Source organism: Gadus macrocephalus, chromosome 4, assembly GCF_031168955.1.
Source record: "Gadus macrocephalus chromosome 4, ASM3116895v1".
Lineage (NCBI taxonomy): Eukaryota > Metazoa > Chordata > Actinopteri > Gadiformes > Gadidae > Gadus > Gadus macrocephalus.
The window spans coordinates 34292250-34309899 of NC_082385.1; the positions used below are offsets into that span (position 1 = coordinate 34292250).

Sequence of the window (17650 nt, forward strand, 5' to 3'; positions counted from 1 at the left end):
ACTCCGTCCGACAACTGATCAATAGAATCGATTGGTCAGAGAGCGTCACCGCGGCGGCGTCGGCGTCGGCGTGCACGCCAACCCCTTACGTCGTCACCCCGCCGCTGCGTCATCACGTACTCCGATAGTGCCGGACCTGCGCTATGGCGGAGGAAGGGGTGACGCTCCCCGAGCTGCGGGGCCTGGACGGGCGTCTCGAGAGCCTGTCCGTGAAGTATTCCCGCCATGCGCCGCAGATCGACAGCCGCGCGTTCTGCGCGGACTTCTGCAAGGTAAGGAGCTCGCGGGGCGAGCCGACATGCTAACCCCCTCCCCCCCGGGTAGCAGGGAGCTAGCAGATATGCTAACCCGACTAGCACGGAGCTCCTCCACTTTGTTGTTCTGGTACAACAGTCGCTGCTGCGCGTGGACCTTTAACCATGAGCCTCTGGCGAGCCCCGCGCGGCGTACAGAACCTCACGACACCATTTGTCGCCTCACGACACCGGGCTGCGTGTCGCCGGCACGCCGTGACATGGACCATAACAGCCCGTTACCGGATCATTCTAACCGCAACCCCGCGGTGTATCGGCTACAAACATTGTCCACTAGTCTAGAGAGAGAGTGTGTGTGTGTGTGTCTCAAAAATTCTATAGTGAGTTTCTGTGTCCACTAGTCTAGAGTTTGTGTCCACTAGTCTGGAGTGTGTGTGTATGTGTGTGTCTCACCCAGTCCTCTTGTCTATAGTGTGTGTCCACTAGTGATTAGTCTAGAGTGTGTCGGTGTCGACTAGTTTAGAGTGTGTGTCTAGTATTGTGTTTGTGTCTGTGTATAGTGAAGTGTTAGGCCCAATCCCGTTACACCCCTTAACCCTACCTCTACGAAATGGTACGATAGCCCTTCAAGACCCAGCTACAGTACGTCAACAGTAGTCGTGTAGTGTGTTTGTGTCTAGTTTAGTGTGTGTGTACTTGAGTGGGTGTGTGTGCGTCCAGTCTGATCCAGTGGGGTCAGGTGTGTGTGTGCCGTGGCTCCTCTCAGAACCCCCCCAGGCCCAGGGGCAGCCTGTGTTAGAGGACCGGCCCCCAGGTCCTATGAACCACAGTTGGGCCTCAGTCTCCACAGTGTGCTGCCTCCCCCCCACCGGTGGAGCGAGGGGGTGGGGGGGGGGAGGAGCAGGGGGGAGGAGGAGATGTGATGGACCAGCAACACTGAGGGATGAAGGGGGATGTTAACCTACTGCTCTCTGTCTCTGTCTCTCTCTCTCTCTCTCTCTCTCTCTCTCTCTCTCTCTTCCCCCCCCCCCCCAGATGGTGGAGGGGTTCTGTGGGGTCCAGGGCGGCCCTGCCCCCCAGCTCCGCGTCCTGGAGGTGGCGCTGTGCTACTTCTTCAGAGCCTCGTCCTTCCTGCCGCCGCACTGCGACCACGTGCAGCACGCCCTCAGCTCGCTGGCCCTGTGAGCTCACCCACTCACCCTCTGACGCACTCACCCTCTGACGCACTCACCCTCTCACCCGCTCACACACTCACCCTCTGACCCACTCACCCTCTGACCCACTCACCCTCTGACCCACTCACCCTCTGACCCACTCACCCTCTGACCCACTCACCCTCTGACGCTCTGACCCACTCACCCTCTCACACACTCACCCTCTGACGCACTCACCCTCTGACGCACTCACTCTGACCCACTCACCCTCTGACCCACTCACCCTCTGACGCTCTGACCCACTCACCCTCTCACCCACTCACCCTCTGACGCACTCACCCTCTGACGCACTCACCCTCTGACGCACTCACCCTCTGACCCACTCACCCTCTCACCCACTCACCCTCTGACGCTCTGACCCACTCACCCTCTCACCCACTCACCCTCTGACGCACTCACTCTGACGCACTCACTCTGACCCACTCACCCTCTGACCCACTCACCCTCTGACCCACTCACCCTCTGACCCACTCACCCTCTGACCCACTCACCCTCTCCCCACTCACCCTCTGACCCACTCACCCTCTGACCCACTCACCCTCTCCCCACTCACCCTCTGACATACTCACCCACTCACCCTCTCCCCACTCACCCTCTGACGCACTCACCCACTCACACACTCACCCAGTCACTCACTCACATCATCAGCTCGTTGGCTCTGTAAGCTCACCCTCTCACCCTCTGACACACTCACACAGTCACACACTCACCCAGTCATTCACCCTCTCACCCAGTCACTCACTCAGCCAGTCACCCTCTCACTCACACACTCACTGACTCACTCACTCACTCACATCCTCAGCTCGTTGGCCCTGTGAGCTCTCACACACTAACTGGGAGTTGTGTGTTCAGTACCAGTAGTACCAGTACTAACTGGGAGTTGTGTGTTCAGTACCAGTACTAACTGGGAGTTGTGTGTTCAGTACCAGTACTAACTGGGAGTTTGTGTTCAGTACCAGTACTAACTGGGAGTTGTGTGTTCAGTACCAGTACTAACTGGGAGTTGTGTGTTCAGTACCAGTACTAACTGGGAGTTGTGTGTTCAGTACCAGTACTAACTGGGAGTTGTGTGTTCAGTACCAGTACTAACTGGGAGTTGTGTGTTCAGTACCAGTACTAACTGGGAGTTGTGTGTTCAGTACCAATACTAACTGGGAGTTGTGTGTTCAGTACCAGTACTAACTGGGAGTTGCGTGTTCAGTACCAGTACTAACTGGGAGTTGTGTGTTCAATACCAGTACCAGTAGTACCAGTACCAGTACTAGCTGGGAGTTGCATGTTCAGTACCAGTACCAGTAGTACCAGTACTAACTGGGAGTTGTGTGTTCAATACCAGTACCAGTAGTACCAGTACCAACTGGGAGTTGTCTCCTCAGGAGTGTGTTTGAGCTGCTGCTGTTCTTGGACCAGAAGGAGTTCATCCAGGAGGCCCTCCCCCCCCTCACCCTCACCCTCCAGGTCAGTACCCTCCCCCCTCACTGTCCTCACTGGTCCCTGTGTCCTCCCTGGTCCCTGTGTCCTCACTGGTCCCTGTGTCCTCACTGGTCCCTGTGTCCTCCCTGGTCCCTGTGTCCTCACTGGTCCCTGTCCTTGGTTCCTCTCCTAGGAGTGCCACCTGGCCCTGTGTCCTCACTGTGTCCTCACTGTGTCCTCACTGGTCCCTGTGTCCTTGGTTCCTCTCCAAGGAGTGCCACCTGGCCCTGTGTCCTCACTGGTCCCTATGTCCTTGGTTCCTCTCCTAGGAGTGCCACCTGGCCCTGTGTCCTCACTGTGTCCTTGGTTCCTCTCCAAGGAGTGCCACCTGGCCCTGTGTCCTCACTGGTCCCTATGTCCTTGGTTCCTCTCCTAGGAGTGCAACCTGGCCCTGTGTCCTCACTGTGTCCTCCCTGTGTCCTTGGTTCCTCTCCTAGGAGTGCCACCTGGCCCTGGCCCGCCACCCTAACGTCTACCTGCTGCGGCTGAAGGCTCTGCTCCAGGACGGGGGGCCCTGGGGGAACGGGGTCCTCCAGGGCGTGCTGCGCGAGGCCGAGGTCCCTCAGAGCCAAGGTGGGTCGTCCCCCCCCCCCCCCCCCCCCCCCCAGAATCCGTCAGACGGGCCTGCCTCCAGGGGGCTGAACACGGGGGTTCCTATACCGGTCCCTCCAGGGTTTCGCGGGGCTGTTTTGAGATGGTTGAGGCCTAAAATGCCTGATGGTGCACGAGCTTTTCCAAAAAGTTGCGATGAAAGTTGCGGTGTTTTTGTTTTGATCTCAGTGCGAGAGGAGGTGAAAGTTGCAATAAAAGTTGCGATTTTTCTGATGTCAAGTTATTACTGCAATACTCCCAGAGTAATTTGTTAAGTATTAAGTTATTACTGAGAAAAAATGTAATTAAAAGAACAAAAACACTGAGAAACAGTCCTATGAATAAATGATTCTTGATTCTTTCCGCGCTGGTAATTGTCTTGGATGCCACAGCCTGTGTCATCGTGATTATCAATGGAAGATTTCCGCTTATGTTCCACCACAACATTGCATGCAGTGCAAAATAATTTCCCCCCCGCTTTCATGTAGAATACCAGGATGCTGCTTTTACAGTTTACATTTTGGGCATTTAGCAGACGCTTTTATCCAAAGCGACTTATATCGGTTGATACACACATTGACACCCCGACGGCAGAGTCAACCATGCAAGGCGACAGCCAGCTCGTCAGGAGCAGTTAGGGTTAAGTGTCTCGCTCAGGGACACATCAACACTCAGCTAGGAGGAGCTGGGGATCGAACTAGCAACCTTTCGGTTACAAGACAACTGCTCTCGCATGCATTAAGTCCTCTTGCGGGACGCAGCTCAGCCGATCAAATCTCTGCGTTCCGAGGCTAGCGTTTTGCCGCGCGTTAGCGAGTCGGATCCACAAACCCACGGGAGAAGAGCAGGGTCCGAAGAGGTCGCTGAACATGGCGCTGTGAACGGTAAGCAGCTGATTGGTCGTTGAATCAGTCGGATGACTTCATCTCTTCCTCTGCTCCTCCCTCCTCTTCTGCTCCTCCCTCCCCCCCTCCTCCTCCTCCTCCCCCTCCCTCCCCCCTACTCCTCCTCCTCCTCCTCCCTCCCCCTCCCCCCTCCCCTCCTCCTCCTCACCCTCCCTCCACCCTCCCTCCTCCCTCCTCCTCCCCCCCTACTCCTCCTCCTCCTCCCTCCCCCCTACTCCTCCTCCTCCTCCCTCCCCCCCACTCCTCCCTCCCCCCACTCCTCCCCCTCCCTCCCCCCTCCTCCTCCCCCGTCCTCCTCCTCCTCCCCCCCTCCCCCTCCTTCTCCTCCTCCCCCCCCTCCCCCTCCCAGTGGACCTCTTCCTGGGCTCGGAGCCGCCCCTCTTCCTGGAGCTGAGGGTTCGCTACCTGCTGGCGTCGGGGCGGGGCCAGGAGGCCGCCGCCCTCGCCCGCCGCTGTGCCGCCGCCCGCACGCCGTCACGGCAACGGGCGTTCTTCCTGCAGGTGCACCTCGCCGCCCTCTGCACCACGGAGCGGACGGAGCAGCTGCACAAAGAGGTGGGGGGGGGGGGGCTGCACAGAGAGGTGGGGGGGAGGGGGAGGTGGGGGGGGGGGCTGCACAGAGAGGTGGGGGGGTGCACAGAGAGGGGGGGGGGGGAGGAGGAGGGGGTTGAAGAAGAAGAAGGAGGAGGAGGTGGTGGGCTAGGTGGAGGAGCAGAAGGTGGAGGTGGTGGGCTAGGTGGAGGAGGTGGTGGTGGTGGAGGAGGAGGAGCAGAAGGTGGAGGTGGTGGGCTAGGTGGAGGTGGAGGAGGAGGAGCAGAAGGTGGAGGTGGTGGAGGAGCAGAAGGTGGAGGTGGTGGAGGAGCAGAAGGTGGTGGTGGAGGAGGAGCAGAAGGTGGAGGCGGTGGTGGAGGAGCAGAAGGTGGTGATGATGATGATGGTGTGTGTTTCTCCAGGTGTGCGCGCTGGGCGGGGGGGAGGTGGTGCAGGTGGTGTGTGGGATGGAGCAGCGGGAGGAGGAGGCGGTGCTGCTCCGCCTCTGCAGGGCGGGGCTCCGGAGTCAGCTGGTCAGTGGAGGACACGCCCCCTGTCTACGGTCGGTGCCCTCGCACAACGCTGTGTTTACCTTTTGTTCACGCTGTGTGTATGTTGTGTTTACGTTGTGTGTACTGTAAAGTGTGTATGTTGTGTTTACGTTGTGTGTACTGTAAAGTGTGTATGTTGTGTTTACGTTGTGTTTACGTTGTGTGTATGTTGTGTTTACGTTGGGTGTAAAGTGTATGTTGTGTTTACGTTGTGTGTACAGTGTATGCTGTGTTTATGTTGTGTGTATGTTGTGTTTACGTTGGGTGTAAAGTGTTTACGTTGTGTTTACGTTGGGTGTAAAGTGTTTACGTTGTGTTTACGTTGGGTGTAAAGTAGGGCTGTCACTTTTTCCAAAAATGAAATTCGAACGAATTTCGAATGTCCATAATTAATTCGAATACATTCGAATACATTCGACCCCCCCCCCCCATAGAACGCGACAACAGTCTTGATTTTTTATGTTGCTCTCGTATACCTCACGTATACCTACTGAATTCATAACAGCACAGGATAAAAACACATCTTTGATAACACATTTGTAAACACAACAAGAGGAAGCTCCGACACACAAGTGCGGCTGTCTTTTACACATTAACAATAACTGCTCGGAGCGCGATATGCGGAGCGCATGTCGTCCATGGCACACACAGCATATATAAACGAACAATCTGGGAGGCCGACCTCCAACACGGCATGCTGCTCTTTTTATTCCTTACGGAAAGAAAATTACAAGTAGTCTCGCCGCTCTCCGTTACCGCTGCAGCTGCTTGTGTCAGCCGTGCTGTATAAGTCCCCAAACAGGCTGCCCATCGCGCCCAGCGCAGCAGCAGACTTTTCTCCCTGTCGTGTGCGATCAGTGTCGGTCTCCGTTTCAGTGAGCTCGTGTGAGAGGCTTTCAGTCACGAGATGTTTCTGTGCAGGGGAAAGGTGGACTAACCGGGAGAAGCGGGGATCCAGGAGGGCCGCTTTATTGAGGAGAAGCCACTCGCCGCTCTCTTCTTTATAGCGCATTTTTACAGTTCGAATGGAGAATTACACTTCGAATTCGAACTTTTCACCCCACCTTCGAACGAATATTCGAACTTCGAATAAAAAGTGACAGCCCTAGTGTAAAGTGTTTACGTTGTGTGTAAAGTGTGTACGTTGTGTTTATGTTGTGTGTAAAGTGTGTACGTTGTGTTTACGTTGTGTGTAATGTGTGTACGTTGTGTGTACGTTGTGTGTAATGTGTGTGTGTAATGTGTGAGTGTACTTTGTGTGTACGTTGTGTGTAATGTGTGTGTAATGTGTTAGAGTGTGTACGTTGTGTGTAATGTGTGTGTGTAATGTGTGAGTGTACTTTGTGTGTACGTTGTGTGTAATGTGTGTGTGTAATGTGTGAGTGTACTTTGTGTGTACGTTGTGTGTAATGTGTGTGTGTAATGTGTGAGTGTACGTTGTGTGTACGTTGTGTGTAATGTTGTGTGTAATGTGTTAGAGTGTGTACGATGTGTGTACGTTGTGTGTAATCTGTGTGTGTAATGTGTGAGTGTACTTTGTGTGTACGTTGTGTGTAATGTTGTGTGTAATGTGTGAGTGTACTTTGTGTGAAGGCCTGGTATTTCAGGACCAGGCCCCATGCCAGGGCTCCAAGGCCAGACGTTGTGTGTACGTTGTGTGTAATGTGTTAGAGTGTGTACGTTGTGTGTACGTTGTGTGTAATGTGTTAGAGTGTGTACGTTGTGTGTACGTTGTGTGTAATCTGTGTGTGTACTTTGTGTGTACTTTGTGTGAAGGCCTGGTATTTCAGGACCAGGCCCCATGCCAGGGCTCCAAGGCCAGACGTTAAAATACATGATTTGGATTTAACTGAAACAGACGAAACCATTTCTGAAGGCATTAAGGCCTTTTAATGAAGTCCAGAAGTTGTTAATTGTTTTGCAGTTTTTATCTGCATCTTGAAGAGCCCTTTGGCGATAGTGCTCCACTTTTTCAAAAGGGAAAAGAGTTGAGTGAATTTTGTTAAATGTTAAAAATTGATAGTCTATTACATTATAATTTGCCATAAGTAATGTATCTTTTTTTAATTACAGAATATTATTACGATTATTTCAAAATAACCCTCCCTCTGCCATCATGGGGGTCGCGAGTGTTGGCAGATTGGGCAATGTGTGTGTGTGTATTGTTTGAACGTTACAAATTGTGTAATGTGTGTACATGTTGTGTAATGCATGTACATATTGTTTTGTGTGTGTGTGTTGCAGGCAGCTGGTATGTGTATGTGTTTGTGTACATTGTGTGTAATGTGTTTACGTTGTGGGTGTGTGCGTTGTAGGCAGCTGGTGTGTGTAATGTGTTGACATATTGTGTAATGTGTGTGTGTTTGAACATTGTGTGTTTGATGTGCGTTGCAGGCAGCTGATGTGTGTGTGTGTGTGTGTGTGTACATTGTGTGTACATTGTGTGTGTGTGTGTGTGTGATGTGTGTTCGTTGTGTGTAATGTGTGTACACTGTGTGTTGCAGCCAGCTGGTGTGTGTGTGGGGTGTGTGTACGTTGTGTGTAATGTGTGTACACTGTGTGTTGCAGCCAGCTGGTGTGTGTGTGTGTGTGTACATTGTGTGTGTGTGTGTACATTGTGTGTGTGTGTGATGTGTGTTCGTTGTGTGTAATGTGTGTACACTGTGTGTTGCAGCCAGCTGGTGTGTGTGTGTGATGTGTGTTCGTTGTGTGTAATGTGTGTACACTGTGTGTTGCAGCCAGCTGGTGTGTGTGTGTGTGTGTGTGTACATTGTGTGTGTGTGTGTACATTGCGTGTGTGTGTGATGTGTGTTCGTTGTGTGTAATGTGTGTACACTGTGTTGCAGCCAGCTGGTGTGTGTGTGTGTGTGTTTGTGTACATTGTGTGTGTGTACATTGTGTGTGTTCGTTGTGTGTAATGTGTGTACACTGTGTGTTGCAGCCAGCTGGTGTGTGTGTGGGGTGCGCTCCATCGCAGGCTGCAGACCTCAGGACCGGAGCTGCTGGAGGAGAGCCGACAGCTCCTCCAGGAGGCCACCGACGCCACCGCCATCTTCCCCTTCATCAGGGTGCTCCTGGAGGAGGTGAGGCCGCGCTCCTCCTCCTCCTCCTCCTCCTCCTCCTCCTCCTCCTCCACACCTTATCTCAGCCTTCTCTCCTCCCTCCTCTCTCTCTAAGCCCTACTCTCCTCACTCCTGTCCTCCTCCTCCGGTAACTTCTCCTCCCTCCCCCCTCCCCTCTCCTCACCTCTCCTCCTCTCCTCTCCCCCTCCTCCTCCTCCCCCTCTCCACCTCCCCCTCCCCTCTGGTAACCTGCCCCTCTCCTCCTTCTCTCCTCCCCTCTCCTCTCCTCTCCTCTCCTCCCCACCTCTCCTCCTCCCCTCTCCTCTCCCTCTCCTCCTCCCCTCTCCCCCTCCCCTCTCCTCCTCTCCTCCTCTCCTCCTCCCCCTCCCCTCTCCTCCTCCCCTCTCCTCTCCTCCTCCCCTCTCCCCCTCCCCTCTCCTCCTCCCCCTCCCCTCTCCTCTCCTCTCCTCCCCCTCCCCTCTCCCCCTCCCCTCTCCTCCTCCCCTCTCCTCTCCTCCTCCTCCCCCCTCCCCTCCCCTCTGGTAACCTGCCCCTCTCCTCCTCTCCCCTCTCCTCTCCCCCTCCCCCTCCCCTCTGGTAACCTGCCCCTCTCCTCTCCTCCCCTCCCCTCCCCTCCCCTCCCCTCCCCTCCCCTCCCCTCCCCTCCCCTCTCCTCTCCTCTCCTCCCCTCCCCTCCCCTCTCCTCCTCTCCTCCCCTCCCCTCCCCTCTCCTCCCCTCCTCTCCTCTCCTCTCCTCCCCTCCCCTCCCCTCTCCTCTCCTCTCCTCCCCTCCCCTCCCCTCTCCCCTCCTCCCCTCCCCTCTGGTAACCTGCCCCTCTCCTCCTCTCCCCTCTCCTCTCCTCCCCTCCCCTCCCCTCTCCTCTCCTCCCCTCCCCTCCCCTCTCCTCTCCTCCCCTCCCCTCCCCTCTCCTCCTCCCCTCCCCTCCCCTCTGGTAACCTGCCCCTCCCCTCCTCCCTGTAGCTGGGCGACGGCGGGCTGCCGTTCTGCGTGGAGCTGTGCTCCCGGGCGCTGGGCTCCGGTCTGCTGCCGGGCGGCGCCGCCCGGTCCCTGATCCACAAGGCGGTGGCGGGCCTGCTGCCCCGGGACCTGGAGGTGTGCCGGGCCTGTGCGCTGCTGGTCTTCTTCCAGGACCGCAGCCTGGGCGCCTACCGCACGGCGGTCCGGCTCTACTCGCTGCCTGACCAGGAGTACCACGCCGAGGCCACACCTGTCGGGAACCACCTGCGCTTCGACCTCCTGCAGGTACCGCCCTTCAACCGTAGGCCGTAGGTCGGCCCCCCGGGTGGCCCCCCGGTGTCTCACCCCCCCGGTGTCTCACCCCCCCGTTCTGTTTGTCCTCAGGCCCTGAAGAAGGACCTGGTCTTCGACCCGGAGTTCTGGAACGTGGCGGCCATCCGGTCCCACTGCCAGAAGCTCCTCAGCGGGGAGGAGCAGCGGGCCGCCAGGGAGGAGGGGCCGGAGGAGGCGCGCTGCACCAAAGAGGTCCGCCCCGCCGCCCCCCCGCCCCCCACGGCCACCGCCCCCCACCGGGCGGACAGCAGGAAGCGCCCGGAGAACGGCACGGCGCCCAAACGGACGAGGCTCTGCCGTGGTCCCGCCCTGCCGCCCGGCCACGCCTCGCTGAGAAACAAAACCACGAGGACGGCCCCGCCCCCGAGGACGGCCCCGCCCCCGAGGACGGCGGCCCCGCCCCCGAGGACGGCGGCCCCGCCCCCGAGGACGGCCGCGCCCCCGAGGGCGTCGGGGGAGTTCCTCCGGCGCTCCTGCTGGCAGCCGGGCAGAACCAACGACGGGCTCCCCTCGGGCCGCGGGGAGCCGCGCCGCATCACGCGCTACTCGGAGAAGAACTGCCCCAAGCGCCGGATCCGCACGCCCCGCTGGCTCCTGGAGGACTCGGGAACGCTGGAGATGGACGCCCGCCGCGAGGGGAAGAAGCTGCGGAGGAAACGGCGTCAGCAGGAGCAGCAGGAGGAGCAGCAGGCCCGGGCGCTGGTCACAAGGAGCGCCTCCGCTCCGCCCAGGACCGACGCCAAGGACAAGCAGAGCCTGACCCGGCACCTGAAGGGCCTCTCGCTGGACTACCTGCGGCCCGCCTCGCCCGCCCGCGTCGTCCTGGAGCTCTCGCTGCCCGACAACGAGCTGACGGACATCTTCACCGAGGAGAGCCGGATGAACGGCCTGCCCCCGGCGCTGCCGGACCCGCCGTCGCCCCGGCCGCCCGGGCCCCCGCCGGCGGACCGCCCCCCGCGCCTGAAGCATGTCGTCATCCGGGCGTCGGACGAGGTCTCGCTGGCGCGGCAACTCCACTGCTACTCGCGCCGCAACAAGCACCTGGCGGCGGCGGCGGCCGGCGAGGTCCAGAGCGCGCCCTCGGTGGTCACGCGCTCCTCCTCCCAGGCTCCTCCCACCAAGGGCAGGCCCCGCGTGCCCCGCAGCAAGCCCCTGGTGGAGATGAAGGTGACCATCGCCTCCCACGCGCCGGTCAGGACCAGAGCCGGCCAGTCCCAGCTGGGGGGCCGGGCCCCCGCTCAGGCCCTTAGTGCGGGCTCGCGGCCGGCGGATAACAAAGCCAGCCCCGTCGGGCAGCGCCCCCTGGCACCTGGGTGTACGGCTGTAAAGACGGCCCGGAGCCCCAGCCCCGATGCCGACACAAAGCCCTCATTGGATGACCGAGCCCGTGAGGTCGGCCCTTTGAATGCTCGCAAAGACTTGGCCGCCTTGCAACCCGGAGACGTGTCGGAACCTGCCCGGACCGACGCTACGGCCGACGGTCCCGCGGCCGAGGCCCGGCACGACGCCGGGCGACACGGAGGAGACGCGGCCGCATGCGGGGCCTCGGACGCCCGCGGCCACCGCGGCGAGGAGGACCTGCACGGGCTGCGGTTGCTGTCGGAGACGGTGAGCGCGCTGGCGCCTCAGTCCGTCCCCGAGGCCTCCGGGGAGGCCGCGGAGGAGCGGAGCCTCCCCGCGCAGCGGAGCCCTTCGCTGGGCAGCGGCCCGGACTCGCCCCCGGACCGGTCCGCGTGTTCGCCCAGCGCGCCGGGCTCCGGGGAGGCGGGGTCCGGTGAGCCGCGCCTGGAGCACCGCTGCAGCCTCTGCGATAAGGTGTTCAGGGGCAAACGCGTGGCGGTGCACGCCATGTTCCACTACCGCAGACACCAGTGCATGTTCTGCCGCACGCCGCTGAAGCACGGCCACCTGGCCACGCTGCACGTGTCGGAGCACGTCGACGCGCTGAAGAGACGGGAGGCCGAGCGCGAGGAGCGAGGCGGCGGCCGTCGGGAGGGGAGCGAGGCGCTCCGGAGCACAGGCACGCCGCCCCCAGCAGGCGGCCAGAGGCGACCCAGGACACCCCTAACCCCCGCCGCCTCGGCCGCGCGTTCCCCCTCCGGATCCAGGCGGTTACGCTCCGACGGCAGGGTCTCGAAGGGAAGTCCGGCCCCCTCGCCCGGTGCCAAGGTCAACGGACACCTGAAGGGCCCCGCCCCCCACCAGCAGCGCCCCCCCCTGCCGGTCCTAGAGGATAAACCTGCGACAACAGACCCCCCGCCCAGCGAGCCCCCCCGGCCGCCCACACAAACCGCCGGACGTCTGGAAGCGGCGTCTGCGGTCGCCGCGGAGACCTGCTGCCCGGTCGCGGGCTGCCCCTGGCGCGCCGCCCTGTCCCGGAGCTCGGTGGCGCTGCTGTACCACGCGCTGGAGGCCCACCCCCGCGACCACGCCCCCCTGCGGCTGGCCTTCAGCGTGTTCGACGGGCAGTGCAGCGTGTGCCTGCGCGTGCTCTGGAGCTTCCAGCACTACCGGCACCACGTGGAGCGCCACCGCCTCGCCCCGCGCCACCCCTGCCTCCACCGGGGCTGCGGCGCGCGCTTCAGGACGGCCATGGAGATGAGGCGCCACTCCCGGAGGCACCGCCCCCTGCAGGCCGGCTGCTGCGTGCCCGGCTGCTCGCGCCTCTTCATCTGCCTCTGGGCGCTGAACCTCCACGAGCGGGAGCACTACACCACCGGCGGCGACGCCGAGGCTCGCGGGGCGGCGGACCCCGGGGCCAGGAGGACGGGGGCCAGGCCGGACCCCGCCCAGGCTACCCCCGCACGGGCCAAGGGTCGCCTGAAGGTCAGCGAGCGGGCCGCGGAGGCGGAGCCTCACTCGGAGGTCAGAGCGGGGGGTTCGGGGACGAGGAGGTCTCCAGGTTCCAGGCGGGTCCAGGGTGTTCAGGGTCCCGCCCATTGCCCAGCCGGACCCCGCAGTGCGGCCTCACACAAGCAGAGGAGAACGCCTTCGAGACCAAGAGCTGAGCCCGTTCAGCCAGCCCCGGTCGCCAGCGGCAACAGGATGAGACGGGGTCTCAGCGGCAGGCCGGTCAAACTCGACACCGACGGCCACAAAACGAAGAATCCTCCCGCGACGTCGACGGAGTCGAGTACGACAGCAGCTGTTCAGAAACCAGCTCGCAAACGGGAAGCTGGACTCATTTTGGCGGAAGAACGGCAGTCCTATCACAAATCAAGGTTAACCTCAAAGTTCCACGAAAAGTCGGCTCCTTTAGACCAGGAACAGTCGGCTCCTTTAGACCAGGAACAGTCGGCTCCTTTAGACCAGGAACAGTCGGCTCCTTTAGACCAGGAACAGTCGGCTCCTTTAGACCAGGAACAGTCGGCTCCTTTAGACCAGGAACAGTTGGCTCCTTTAGACCAGGAACAGTCTTCAACTTTTGACCAGAAAGAGTCGGCACCTTTAGACCAGGAACAGTCGGCTCCTTTAGACCAGGGACAGTCGGCTCCTTTAGACCAGGAACAGTCGGCTCCTTTAGACCAGGAACAGTCGGCTCCTTTAGACCAGGAAGAGTCGGCACCTTTAGACCAGGAAGAGTCGGCTCCTTTAGACCAGGAAGAGTCGGCTCCTTTAGACCAGGGACAGTCGGCTCCTTTAGACCAGGAACAGTCGGCTCCTTTAGACCAGGAACAGTCGGCTCCTTTAGACCAGGAACAGTCTGCACCTTTAGACCAGGAACAGTCGGCTCCTTTCGACCAGGAACAGTCTGCACCTTTAGACCAGGAACAGTCTGCACCTTTAGACCAGAAAGAGTCGGCACCTTTAGACCAGAAAGAGTCGGCTCCTTTAGACCAGGAAGAGTCGGCACCTTTAGACCAGAAAGAGTCGGCTCCTTTAGACAAGGAACAGTCGGCAACTTTAGACCAGGAACAGTCGGCACCTTTAGACCAGGAACAGTCGGCACCTTTAGACCAGGAACAGTCTGTTCTTTTAGACCAGGAACAGTCTGCTCCTTTAGACCAGGAACAGTCGGCTCCTTTAGACCAGAAAGAGTCGGCTCCTTTAGACCAGAAAGAGTCGGCTCCTTTAGACCAGAAAGAGTCGGCTCCTTTAGACCAGAAAGAGTCGGCTCCTTTTGACCAGAAAGAGTCGGCTCCTTTTGACCAGGAAGAGTCGGCTCCTTTTGACCAGGAAGAGTCGGCTCCTTTTGACCAGGAAGAGTCGGCTCCTTTTGACCAGGAAGAGTCGGCTCCTTTTGACCAGGAAGAGTCGGCTCCTTTGGCCTCTAAAAAGCAAGAACAGTCGTCTTCTTTGACCTCTACAGAACAAGAACAGTCGTCTTCTTTGACCTCTACTGAACAAGAACAGTCGGCTTCTTTGACCTCTACAGAACAAGAACAGTCAGCTTCTTTGACCTCTACAGAACAAGAACAGTTGGCTCCTTTAGACCAAGAACAGTCGGCTCTTTTGGACCAAGAACAAGAACAGTCTGCTCCTTTGGCCTCTGTGGACCAGGAACAGTCGGCTCCTTTAGACCAGGAACAGTCGGCCTCTCCAGACCAGGAACATTCAGGGCCTTTAGACCAGGAACAGTCGGCTCCTTTGGACCAGGGACAGTCGGCTCCTTTGGACCAGGGACAGTCGGCTCCTTTGGACCAGGGACAGTCGGCTCCTTTGGACCAGGGACAGTCGGCTCCTTTATACCAGGAACAGTCGGCTCCTTTAGACCAGGATCAGTCGGCTCCTTTGGACTCTCCAGACCAGGAACAGCTGCAAATACATCAAGCGTCCAAAAAACACAAACCTATTTCAGCTGCTCCAAAGAATTCCGATGTTGATTTGGTAAAGAAGGGAAGGGTTGCCCATTTAAACAGCGGTCCAAAGACCAAAGCAGCCTCTACCGGCAACGCACCTGAATCAAAGTGCAGAACTCAGACCAAAATGAAAGATCTCAAAGTCGCCAAGGCAACAAAAACTGCCTTGGTCCCCAAGGCAACAAAAACTGCCTCGGTCACCAAGGCAACAAAAACTGCCTCGGTCACCAAGGCAACGAAAGCTTCCTCCGTCACCAAGGCAAAGAGAGCTCCCTCCGTCGCCAAGGCAACAAAATCAACCGCGGTCGCCAAGGCACCGAAAGCTCCCTCCGTCGCCAAGGCAACGAAAGCTCGCTCCGTCGCCAAGGCAACAGAGGTTACAGCGGTTGCCAAGGCAACGGAGGTTGCAGCCGTCACCCAGACGTGTGACGTTCCACAGGAGGCCCCCGCCACCGGGCCCTCCCCCGCCGGCCCCCATCAGCGGGGCGCGGGCGACGGCGTCGGCTACACGGTGCTGATCAACGGAGCGGCCGCCGTGAAGCGGAGGGCCGCGGACGAGGCCACGCCCCCCTCCTACCGCAAGAACTACTTCCGCGCCCCGCCCACCACCTACCTGGACGAGCGCTTCACCAACATGCCCAAGCGCCGCAAGCACATGGCCATGTTCCGCTCGGCGGCGGCCCGGAGCCCGGAGCCCCGCGCCGCCGCCACGCGATGCCCCAGCTGCTTCAGCTCCTTCCTCCGGCAGGACGAGCTGCAGGCGCACCTCCGGGACCACCGCTGCTCCGGCATGTTCGGCTTCGACTCCGACGAAGGTGAGTGTGTGGCCAGTAGACCCCCGGATACCGTCAGATAGCCTGAGATACCGTCTGCTGACGTCATGTCCCCCCCCCGCAGACGACAGCTGAGCGTCCCGGGAGTCAGCTGGAGGCCGGGACACCTGGACCACGGCGAGACCGGGGCCGGCGGACACCTGGACCACGGCGAGACCGGGGCCGGCAGACACCTGGACCACGGCGAGACCGGGGCCGGCGGACACCTGGGGGCCGGGACACCAGGACCACGGCGAGACCGGGGCCGGCACACACCTGGGGGCTGGAGGGCGGGACACCAGGACCACGGCGAGACCGGGGCCGGCGGACACCTGGACCACGGCGAGACCAAGGCCGGCGGACACCTGGGGGCTGGAGGGCGGCGGAGACATTGGGTTATGGGGGGAGGGGGGGGCGTAGAGATGTAGTATTAAAGTGCCTGGCCGGACGGACGCGTCCCGGCTGCAGAAAGCTGTGAAAGAGACTGAAGCCATAACACCTCCTTCACGTTTTGCGTTTTGCACTAGGCAGTCGACTGACCTTCCTTTTGGTTATTTTCTTCCGCGTTGATACTTGAAATATTTTGTAATAATGTAAACCGACGGTGATTCTGCCGCGCTTCATCAATTATTTAAACCTTCAGGGGGAGGAGCTTGCACTAGACTCACCGTAGGCCTCAACAGTGAGTGGATCAAGTGGGGGAGACGTTCTGGTTCTACTGCAGTACCGGCGACCGCCAGCGAGAGCAGTGGTCACCACAGGGCCTCTTATCAAAGAGCCTGCATTGAACCGGTTCATCACGTCTGAGTCGAGCACCGACAAAATGCGTCCTGGGAACGGTGCCACTGCGTCCTGGGAGCGTTGCCACTGCGTCCTGGGAGCGGTGCCACTGCGTCCTGGGAGCAGTGTCACTGCGTCCTGGGAGCGGTGCCACTGCGTCCTGGGAGCGTTGTCACTGTGTCCTGGGAGCAGTGCCACTGCGTCCTGGGAGCAGTGCCACTGCGTCCTGGGAGCGGTGCCACTGCGTCCTGGGAGCGGTGTCACTGCGTCCTGGGAGCGTTGCCACTGCGTCCTGGGAGCGGTGTCACTGCGTCCTGGGAGCGTTGTCACTGCGTCCTGGGAGCGGTGTCACTGCGTCCTGGGAGCGGTGCCACTGCGTCCTGGGAGCGGTGCCACTGCGTCCTGGGAGCGGTGCCACTGCGTCCTGGGAGCGGTGCCACTGCGTCCTGGGAGCGGTGCCACTGCGTCCTGGGAGCGGTGCCACTGCGTCCTGGGAGCGGTGCCACTGCGTCCTGGGAGCGGTGTCACTGTGTCCTGGGAGCGGTGCCACTGCGTCCTGGGAGCGTTGCCACTGCGTCCTGGGAGCGTTGTCACTGCATGTTTTGCTATCCAGGATCGTCTGATCCGTTACTTTTATGCCACTTTTTAAAGGGGACCTATCAAATGGATCCCAAACCGAGTTGGAAGTTTTAAAAAAACAAAAGGGCAGGTTTGATCCAGATCAAATGTAAGATCGGTTTACATTATCTGATTTTAGTTTGGAATCCCTCTTTAGCTTTGAAAAACCCATTTCCAATCTGTGATCCGAAATCCCCCTGGATATCTTTTGAGACACTGGGCCCAGGACATCAGGACTGTCCGGACTGACCCTCTCTTACGAGGACTGTCTGTTTTGCACGTCTGTTACGAGGACTGTCTGGTTTGAAGACGCATCTTTTGAGCGTTTCTAGTGAAGCGACCGGTTTAATTTATTGGCAGGCTTTATTTTCTATCTTTTGTAAATATTTGAAGAGTTTGGCTTATATATAAGTATATACAAGGTTGTATTGTATACGGGTTTCAGGCCTGGGATTTTATAACACTGTTGAATCACAATAAAACTAATTCAGCGTTGCTGTTGAATTTTAAACCGTAAACCTCAAAACATTTCTTGGTTTCTTTTGTATTCTTTGACTTCCATCGACATTCGTATCGGTCTATCGCACTGTGCTGTTCACGTTACAGCGCTTGAGTCAGATTAATACCGTTTTACTGATCCTTTTCGGTATTGTATGTTGGCATTAAGGGGGGCAAATGTTATCGTCGTTTTTTTTGTATTGTAATATTCTAGCTCTAGACGGAGTCGGCCATTAAGGGGGCCGACGCT

The 17650-nt window shown here is 59.0% G+C and overlaps 1 protein-coding gene and 1 long non-coding RNA gene across 6 annotated transcripts; both read left to right on the forward strand.

The window, feature by feature from the left end:
- The first annotated feature begins 30 nt into the window (after window positions 1-30).
- On the forward strand, window positions 31-15815 carry LOC132456528 (uncharacterized). 5 transcript variants are annotated; one of them, XM_060050905.1, is made up of 12 exons: window positions 31-272; window positions 1290-1435; window positions 2845-2926; window positions 3379-3514; window positions 4787-4992; window positions 5391-5530; window positions 8461-8602; window positions 9564-9845; window positions 9945-13146; window positions 13186-13674; window positions 13747-15507; window positions 15590-15815. In XM_060050905.1, exons 1-12 carry the CDS (start codon window positions 144-146, stop codon window positions 15598-15600), a joined length of 6726 nt encoding a protein of 2241 aa, XP_059906888.1. In that variant the 5' UTR covers window positions 31-143; the 3' UTR covers window positions 15601-15815. The 5 variants fall into 5 exon arrangements, with proteins under 5 accessions (XP_059906888.1, XP_059906889.1, XP_059906887.1 ...); XM_060050906.1 differs by having other exon boundaries at window positions 13210-13674; XM_060050904.1 differs by having other exon boundaries at window positions 9945-13674; window positions 13747-14227; window positions 14261-15507; window positions 15590-15814.
- LOC132456537 (uncharacterized) lies at window positions 5537-7269 on the forward strand. The gene is made up of 3 exons (XR_009525514.1): window positions 5537-5803; window positions 6629-6766; window positions 7230-7269. It is a non-coding gene; the product is annotated as an uncharacterized LOC132456537 (long non-coding RNA).
- Window positions 15816-17650: the final 1835 nt, after the last annotated feature.

Bases quoted from the DNA above. Each gene is read 5' to 3' on its own strand.
- LOC132456528 (XM_060050903.1), top strand. From the start codon at position 144: ATGGCGGAGGAAGGGGTGACGCTCCCCGAGCTGCGGGGCCTGGACGGG. The intron at 273-1,289 runs GTAAGGAGCTCG...CCCCCCCCCCAG, and splicing joins TCTGCGCGGACTTCTGCAAG to ATGGTGGAGGGGTTCTGTGG. The intron at 9,846-9,944 runs GTACCGCCCTTC...GTTTGTCCTCAG, and splicing joins TGCGCTTCGACCTCCTGCAG to GCCCTGAAGAAGGACCTGGT.